General features: G+C 55.4%; 1 protein-coding gene across 2 annotated transcripts in view; it reads right to left on the minus strand.

Moving 5' to 3' along the window:
* The window catches only part of RABEP2 (rabaptin, RAB GTPase binding effector protein 2), an 11,601-nt gene extending 2,981 nt beyond the window's left edge, over nt 1-8,620 (minus strand). The window contains exons 1-7 of one of the 2 annotated variants that reach the window (XM_065892214.1): nt 8,525-8,620; nt 7,819-8,028; nt 5,612-5,769; nt 3,000-3,110; nt 2,369-2,716; nt 1,341-1,436; nt 1,158-1,256 (exon numbers count right to left, since the gene is read on the minus strand). In XM_065892214.1, coding sequence (XP_065748286.1) covers nt 1,158-1,256; nt 1,341-1,436; nt 2,369-2,716; nt 3,000-3,110; nt 5,612-5,769; nt 7,819-8,028; nt 8,525-8,585 — 1,083 coding nt within the window. In that variant the 5' untranslated portion in view covers nt 8,586-8,620. The remainder of the gene's footprint in view (nt 1-1,157; nt 1,257-1,340; nt 1,437-2,368; nt 2,717-2,999; nt 3,111-5,611; nt 5,770-7,818; nt 8,029-8,524) is intronic. The other variant, XM_065892215.1, reaches the window with a different exon arrangement.
* Nucleotides 8,621-9,306: the final 686 nt, after the last annotated feature.

A 9,306-nucleotide genomic window follows, 5' to 3' on the forward strand; every position in this document is an offset into this window, starting at 1 on the left:
GTGAGGCCAAAGCCTGAACACTCCTCCCAGTGGTCAGGAATGAGAGCCAGGAAGCCCACGCCCTCCTTCTAGGCTGAGAAAGAAAGAAACACCCTTTAGTAAGCGTCTTTGGCTCCCAAGCTCTTTTTTTTTTTTTTTTTTTTTCCTGGCCACACCATGTAGCTCACGAGATCTTAGTTCCCTGACCAGGGATCAAACCTGGGCCCCCTGCAGTGGAAGCGTGGAGTCTTAACCACTGGACCGCCAGGGAACTCCCTCAAGCTCTTACTACACCATCCTCAATGACTCGGAGGTCACACAGTGGCAGCCACAGGCCACATCGGGTGTTTTATTTGGTCCATATGGGTATTTTTAAACCTTAAACAAGGGGCTTCCCTGGTGGCGCAGGGGTTGAGAGTCCGCCTGCCGATGCAGGGAACGCGAGTTCGTGCCTTGGTCCGGGAGGATCCCACATGCCGCGGAGTGGCTGGGCCCGTGAGCCATGGCCGCTGAGCCTGGACGTCCGGAGCCTGTGCTCCGTAACGGGAGAACAGGAGAGGCCACAACAGTGAGAGGCCCGTGTATCGCAAAACAAACAAACAAACAAACAAAACCTTCAACAAGTACAACATTAAAAACTGGGAGACTACACACAAACATCCGGATCTCTGGCTTCTCTCGACAAATGAGAAAACCAGGCAGCATCAAGCCTGCACTCCCACGCACCATGGGCAGCGAGTCAAGGGGCACTAGCTCCCTTTACAGGGTCTCTTGGTTTGCCCTGCTACTCCTTCCTGCCTCACACGTGGCCCAGTTCAATCATCTGCCTCTCCTGTCTGGTCTCAGGAAGTATCCGATTTTGCAATCCCTGCTTTTCATTCTCACAACTCTGTAAGCTAGGACCCATTATCTCAATTTCAAGGCATCAAGGCTGAGGCTCTGGGCTTGTGGGATTAGCTCAAGATCACAGTGAGTGCGTGGTGGGTTCTTCTGAATCAGTACCAGGTGCCCTTGAAACCCTTTTACCCACCTGGCACCAACTCCAGGGCAAAGCCAGAGCGGCTGGTGGGGAGGGGGGCAGGGGGCGAGGAAGGACAGGTGCCTCAACCTTCCACGTGGCTCCCTCAACCAATTCCCGTCCCACTCCTCTCCCTCCCGTCCCGGCCCCCAGCCCTCACCATCTGCAGCTGAACCCGCTCCTGGGCCTGGCTCACGGTCCCCTGCAAGGTCCGCAGCAGCTGCTCTGAGTTCTGGACCTGGGCCAGGAGCACCTGCATCTGTGGGTGGAAGGGGGGCAAGGGTGAGGCCGGGCCAGGAGGAGGCAGGGAGCGGAGGCCCTGCGGAGCAGAGGCTGAACTCACCTGCTTAGCGCAGTCCTCGTTACTCCGTCTCAGGCCCTCTTGCAGCTCATCCCGCTCCCGGCTGATGCTCTCCAGGTCCTTCTGCAGCTGCCGCCCCTGCCACAGACGCCGGCCTCAGCCTCAACCGCCAAGGGGAGGCCTTCCCTCCTCGCCAGACCTCTCACGCCTTGCTCCCTGTACCTCGGTGGGCAGTGCCATCTTTCACCCAGTCGTTCAAGGCAAAGGCCCAGGAATGGATGCTGACTCTTCTAAGTACTCCACTCCCCAGGTCCAGCCCACCAGCAGTCCCTGCCCGGTGGCCTCCAAAGTGGATTCCAAATCCACCCATTTCTCTCCACCTCTGCTGCCATCTCCTGGTCCCAGTCACCACCTTTCTCTAAACTATGTCAAGCATCGCCCTCCCAACCGGTCACTACCCTGCTTCTCCCGTTGCCCCCTCCCCCAACTGCAGTCCATTCCCACCCAGAGGCCCCAGTGACCTGTTAAAAGCCTGGAGCAGAGAAGGCTTCTCCCTGCCTGACACACCACAGAGGCTTCCTGCAGCTTCTCCTCTAAGATGCAAACTCCATGGCTGGCCCCAAGGCCAAGGCCGACCTCTTGTGACCCCTGCCTGCCTTTCTGACCTCATCTCTCTTCCCCTCCTCTGTGGCCTTCCTGCTCCTCAGACACACCGTGGTCTGTCCGTCCTCTGGGCCTTGGAAACTGCAGTTCCTTTGGTCTCCAATCTTCAAAAAGCACCTCACTTTCCAGCCAGGATGGTCTCCTGCATTGCCAGTCTCTACCCCATTACCCTATTAAGTCTTGTTCTGGGTGTCTCACCCAGTGACACTGTCTTCCTCATGTGCCCATGTGCATGTTTGGGCCTGGCTCCCTCACTAGAGGAAGCTCCAAGAGGGTGGGAAGTTTCTTCTTCACTGCAGGATCCCCAGCTCTAGCTCAGGGCCTGGACATAGTAGGTGCTCAGTAAGTACTTGAAGCAAGAAACGGATGCGTGCATGTCAGCTGCCCACTCCGCCCACTCCACTCACCTCCACCTGCAGCTGCTCCCACTGGTTGTCTGGGACGAGCTGGTAACCAGGAGGGGGCAGGTAGATGCCCTCAGGGACCAGGGTGCCCGTGGACACCAGAGAGGCTGTCTCCTCCTGCTCGGGGCTCAGGCCATGGCGGCTGCGGGGCAGGGAGGCACTGCCGCTGGCTCCACCGCCGAGGGAGAAGGAGGAGATGGAGGCGCTGTCATCACAGTTGTGGGCGAAGGCCTCGGCCGCCGCGCCCCCGTCTCCACTCAGCTCCTCGAGAGGCTCCAGTGGCGGAGATGGGTCCCGGGACAGGAGTAACTCCGCGGAGCCGTGCAGGGAAGGGGGATGCCGGGGACGTCTCTAGGGAGAGGGGGCAGGGAAGAGGCTGGGGGGCCAGGGTCCTACGGCGCCCCTTCTTCTCTCAGCGCACCCTGGCCACCCCCTCACCTGGATCTCTTTTTTTGCGGTATGTGGGCCTCTCATTGTTGTGGCCTCTCCCATTGCCGAGCACAGGCTCAGCGGCCATGGCTCACGGGCACAGCCGCTCCGCAGCATGTGGGATCTTCCCAGACCGGGGCACGAACCCGTGTCCCCTGCATCGGCAGGCGGACTCTCAACCACTGCGCCACCAGGGAAGCCCCACCTGGATCTCTTGGATCAGCTCCTCTGCCCTCAGCAATTTCGCCTTCAGCTCCTCAATCTCCTGCTCCATGGGCAACACGATCTCCCGCAGCTTCTCCGAGTCCTCGTGGGCCTGAAGAAGGGGAGTTGGGCAGTGACTGTCCCCCCCTCCCGACTGCAGGACCCTCAGGACTGTTCAGAGCTTTCCCTCCAAGCACATCAGCTCTTCTAATTCTCCCAAGCAGGCACCGTCCACCCCCACTTTATTTATTTACTTTTAAAATATTTTATTTATTTATTTTTGGCTGTGTTGGGTCTTCGTTGCTGCGCGCAGGCTTTCTCTTGTTGCGGCGAGCGGGGGCTACTCTTCGTTGCGGTGCACAGGCTTCTTATTGCAGTGGCTTCTCTTGTTGTGGAGCACGGGCTCTAGGCGCGTGGGCTTCAGCAGTTGCGGCACGTGGGCTCAGTAATTGTGGCTCGCGGGCTCTAGGGCGCAGACTCAGTAGTTGTGGCGCACGGGCTTCAATGCTCTGCAGCATGTGGGATCCTCCTGGACCGGGGCTCAAACCTGTGTCCCCTGCATTGGCAGGCGGATTCTTAACCACTGCGCCACCAGGGAAGTCCCCACCCCCATTTTAGAGAGAGGAACACAGAGGCTCTGAGAGCTTACATGACTTGCCCCAGGTCACATGGTACAGAGCCAAAGTCACAACTACCTTCCTGTTGCCCACTTGAAGAGTGACATACATTTCTTCCCCAACATCATGTATCCCGTTTTATCACAGAACGTCACATTTTTAGTTGGGCTCATGACCTAAATTCTAGAATACCATCTACATTTCTCAGCTTCCCTATAACTAAGCATGGCCATATGACTAAGTTCCAGCTATGAGATGTAGGCATATGTGTCAGGTGCAACTTCCAGGACAACTCCTCAAAGGGGAGGGTATGCTTTTCTTTACTCCTCCTCCTTCTTGCTGGCTAAAATGTGGATGTGATGGCTGGTGCTCAAGCAGTCATCTTGGACCATGAGGCAGTAAGCTACCTATGGCAAAACAGCAACATAGGAGGAGCCTGGGTTCCTATTGACTTGTTGAGCTGCCACATAAGTCCTGGAATGTCTACCTCTGGTTCTAAGAAAAACAGATTTCTATCTTATTTAAGCCACTGTTATTTGGGCTTTCAAACTTTGTCCTAATCAATATGTCTTCCCATACTCCCATCACCGGCATATTTCTGGCCACTTCTTTTCAGTCTTTTCAGGTTTGGGATCCTGTCGAACTTGCACAGCCAACAGCCTCTGGACACCTCCACTTGGATGCTGCACAGGCTCCTCTGTCCAAGTACAGCCAAATCTGAACCAACTCATGATGCCGTTTCTCCTCCCATGAGCGCTAGATTGGCGAGAATGACACTGCTATCCACCCAGCTGTCCAAGGCAGAAATCTGCCAGTCGTCCATCCTCTTCCAAGTCAAGCCGTTTCTACCTCTTGAATCACTCAAAAACCCGTCTCAGACAAGTTCAGTTGAACCCTCCAAATCTCTTATGTGCACGGTGGCAACAGGTAGGGTAAGCCTGCGTGCTCTGCAGATGCCCACACCGTAGATGGATGCAAGGCCAGGACCGGAACTTCCCGACTCTGGGCCTGTGGCTCCTTGCGCCGTACCAGGTAGCCTTATTCAGCGGAGCCCTCTCCTTCACCACCCCGTGTAACCGCTCCCTGAGGAACACTCTGAATGCAAGTAAGTAGCAGCCTCTGCTGGCAAACTGTGGGTTGGAACCTTCCTTTCTTGGGCTCCTATTTTGATCTGTGTCCTTCTAACCAGGCAACTTACTCCATCTGCCTGAGCCGCAGTTTCCTCACGTACAAAGTGAGGTAAGTACCTACCTCACAGGGCAGCTGTGTGAATGAAATGAGGGAAGATGTGAATTTGCTCTGAAAGATGAAGAGTTTGGTAATATGTGCTTCCTACAATTGTTCATGACAAGAATAATGGAGGCAATATACCACAGAGATTAAGAGCAAAGCTTTAGAACCAGACTGCCTAGATTTTAAAATCCCAGATCTGCTCCTTTTTATGTGCATAACCTGGGGAGAATTACTAAACTTCTCTGAGCCTCACCTTATTCATCTGTTAAATGGATCTAATGGGTCCCTCTTTTAGGGGAAAGACTGGGGAGACTTGAATCTGTCAAGCAGGTATTGCAATGCCTAGTGCATGAGAGGTATCCTTAAATGCTAGCTCCCTCCCCTCTACATGACATGACTTTTTTCTTTTTTTTGGCTGCGCCACGTGGCTTGTGGGATTTTAGTTCCCCGACCAGGGATCGAACCCGGGCCCCTGCAGTGAAAGCACAAGTCCCAACCACTGGACCGCCAGGGAATTCCCTACATGACTTTTCTTAATTTGGGAGGTAAACACACCTGGCCATCCCACTAGTAAGTGGCCAGCCAGGACCATGCTGAGTACAGGGCTCGTGTATGTTATACCTAGAATTATTACTGGGTGCCCTGCTCTCAGTGATGTGGCAGTGGGACACAGATAATCCCTCTGCCCCACGGTCACCTTTGGATGCTTCAACATATTTCCAAATCCCTGAGGAGGGGGCGGGTAGGCTATCCCAACCCCAACCTTTTCCATCTGCTTCTCCAAGGAGTCCAGGGGGTGAGCCCTGGACAGCAGCTGCTTCAGGCGCCCCAGCTCCCGCTCCTTCTCCTCACAGTCCTGCTGCTGCTGCTGCCGCTCCTGCTTCAGAGACGTGATCTGGGCTTCATAGCTGCTGATGGAGTCTGGCGAGACAGGAAGGGCAGAGGAGAGGGAGGGTCAGTGCACTAGCCATACCTCGGGGCGAGCGAGGGGCACTCCATCACTGCCGCTCTCTGCAAGGCAATTTACCATAGCAGTGATGACAGTGGACTTTGTGGTGGGATGGTCCTGGGCAATCAGTTCGCCTCTCTGTATAATGTCCTCGGCCAGTGATTATCCCACTGGCTTGTTACAGGATCAAATGACATGATATCTGGAAGGGGTTCAGCCCTCTTCCTGGTACATAATAAATGCTAAAGATAGGCTATCTGTTGCTATTAATACATACCGATAACAATCAATATCTAGCAAGAGTCATAAATATTCACTCTGGACCAGACTCTGAGCTGGGCTCTGGAAATAGAGAAATTAATCAAACACAAACCCTGACACCAGGAGCCCACAGTCCAATGAGGAAGACAGCTGTGGAAATAGTTACAAAGCAGTGTGAGGAGAGCTCATGAAAGGACCACTCCTGGGCTTGTGGATCCCAGAGGAAAGAGCCCCTCACTCTACCTGCCAGGCCAGGAGAGACACCAGCAAGTGGTAAAGGATGGAAAGGACACATTAAGTAACAGGAGCAAAGGCTCACAGGTGGGAAGGTGGATGGTGTGGCTGGGGCATGGTGGGCACATTGGAAAAACTGGAGTGAAGATGTAGGAGGAGATGCTGGGAAGGGTGAAGAGGGTGGCCGTGAATGGCTGCTAAGGCCTTGAATGCCACGCCAAGGAGTTTGGGATTTATCCTACATGTCAGTGGGAGGTAAGCGGATGCTGGGCGGAACATGGTCATTTTTCATTTGCATAGTTATTTATTTTAACACATACTAACATTAGAAGTAAGGGTTCTGTTGCCAGACTGCCTGGGTTCCAATCTCCTTTCTATCTGTATGACCTTAGGCAAGTTATCTAACCTCTCTGGGCCTCAGAGCTTCCTCTGTAAAATGGAGATGGATAATAGCTCCTAACTCATAGAGATTATTATGAAGATTAAATACTCATAAAGCATTTAGCTCAGTGCCTGGCACTCAATAAATGTTAGTTATTATAATTATTATTACTATTATTATTATTTAGGACACAGTTTCTTACAGGGACAGGAAGTTCCCTTTAAAATAAATGTATATAGGTTTTTTAAAAGTGGATCTATTTAAAGAACAATATTAAGTAGATGACAGGGTAAGTCATACAAGGACAACCATGTTGCACAGATGGTACATGGATGCCTGAAATGTGGGGAACCATGGCCCCAGAGAAGTCTGGAGCCAGGAGCAGCTGTTAGAAAGGGAAATGACATGGTGGGATGGGAACTGTAGGAAGTTTACTCTGGAAGTCAATGTCAAGGCCAGATTATAGAGGGAGACTTGTAAGAAGGCTGGGACAACAGTCCGGGGAAGTTGACGAGAGCTTTGCTACAGCAGTGGCAGTGGAAGCAAAGGGGTGGGATGCAACTGGGAGCTATTGCAGAGACTCTGGCCTTGGACTACAGGAGAAGGGGAATGGAGGAAAAGAAGCTGGGGAATCTGGGATAAGGGGAGCTGATGCGTCCCAAGTACAGAGGATGAGAGGGGGAGAAGCCGGTGCATGTGGGGCGGGGTTGCGGGGAGGTTGTGCGCAGATGTAGGGGTGTTTGGGGAAGAAGGGAAACCAGATGATGAGACTTACAGAGACTAGGCCCAGGGCCGAGTCTGAAGGTCAGAGGCTCAAACGAGTTCTCAGGGAACTGAGAAGCTGCTCACTTTCAGGGTTGATCAGTCATCAGTGAGGGACAAGAAATGACACGACATGGGGCCAGGGAACAGGTAGCAGCTCCGAGCTAAACTTAGCTGGAACTGACAGAGCTGCTGCTGGCGCAGGCAACGCCGCTATGCAAATGAGAAAAGGGCGCGTCTCCCTCTGAGCCCCTGGGTCTGCCCTGCGCTAGGCAGCCCTGCTAACCTACTCCATAGGTATAGGTTATGCCCGCTTACCCCTTTCTTGTCATGTACTCCCCCTTATGGGGCTGAGGGAGTCTGGGAGGAGTGCCTGCCTCACCTTTCAGGATGGCCTGCAGCGAGGCCACCTCCTCTTGGCATTGCCGCTGCACTGCAGCCACAGCCTCGGCCTTCGTGCTCTCGCTCACCTCGGCCACAGCCTTCATGGTTTCCATTTCTGCCAGGGCGCCTGCCAGCTCAGCCCGAAGCCGGTCGAGCTCCCCTGACTCGGCCTCAACTTTTGTCCCCTCCGGAGTCTGGGGGTCCAGCGCTGTGAAGGACAGGGATCAGCCTCTTTTCTCATCACTCTCGGATTCCCAATATTCCCAGGGCATCAAATCCTCAACTTCTGCAACTCAGTACAGCAGCCAAGGTCCCTGCACCTTTACCTAGCCCCGCCCCACTCACCTGGCCCCTCGCCTTCCCCGACTCCTCCGCACCTAGCTCTGCCTAGTGTTGCCTAGAGCCCCGCCTCTTCCTCCCTCGGTTCACCCAATCCCCTCTTTCCTCTGACACGACCCCTCCCTTTTAGTGGCTCGCCCCTTGTCCACCTGGCTCCTCTCCTCCCACACTGGGCCCCACCTCTAACCTGCCACTGGCCCTCTCCCTTGAATCGCTAGCCACGCCCCCTCCGTCTCCCCCCGCCGGCGGCGTGGTCCCGCCCCTTTCTCCAGGCTCCCCCCACCACCCCCCACCCACCGACGCCAAGATCGGCCCCGCCTCCGGCCTCGCCGCCCCTCGCCGTGCACGGACGCATCCTCACATACCGGCCTCCGGCTGCCGCCGCCGGGCATCCTCGCCCGCGGCCGCCGGCGCAGGTGCCGCCATCGCCTCCGCTCAAACGGCGGGTTCCCGCACTCCCTGGTGACTGCGCTCACCGCTTCCGGGTCCTCTCGGCTGTTTCCGGATCCGCTCGGCTGTTTCCGGATCGGCCCTGGGCTGGAGGCTGAGGCCGGAGTTGGGGAGGGGCGGCCGAGCCTCGGCCGAAGATTTCCGAGTGGACTCCCGGCCGCGGCCCCAGGTCCCGCCCCTCCCCGCTTTCTTTGTTGGGCAGCGATGCTCGAGAAGGACGCCTGCCCTTCAAACCACGAAGTAGTTCTTTCGTCAAAGGCCTTTGGGCGTCTCCGCGTGACCTTGGAAGCTTTGCTCAGATTACACGTCCTCCGGGACGCCCACTGCCTCAGCCTAAGGAGGGCGAAGCTCTCGCGGTCTCTCCCAAGCCTCGGAGCTGACCCCTTTGATCGGTCCCTGGCCGCCCTTCCGCCTGAGCTAGGCTCACGTTACAGCGAACTGTGGTCTGGCCTCCTTGCACCTCCGCTTTCGTGGAGCGTCCTCGGGGCAGGGCTGCTGGGTCGACTTCACTTTTCTGGGCGCCTGGGTCCCCGCGTAGTCAGTCGTAGAAGTCAGAAACTTCCAAGTCCCCACCCCCACTTTGATATTCAGCCGGTCACCGCTTCCTGCTAATCCTCCCTCCACCTCCCAGTGCCTCTCAAATCCCTCCTTTCCTCTGTTGGCCGCTGCCCTAGGTCAAGCTCTCGTTATCTGTGAC

Source organism: Phocoena phocoena, chromosome 15 (assembly GCF_963924675.1).
Source record: "Phocoena phocoena chromosome 15, mPhoPho1.1, whole genome shotgun sequence".
Lineage (NCBI taxonomy): Eukaryota > Metazoa > Chordata > Mammalia > Artiodactyla > Phocoenidae > Phocoena > Phocoena phocoena.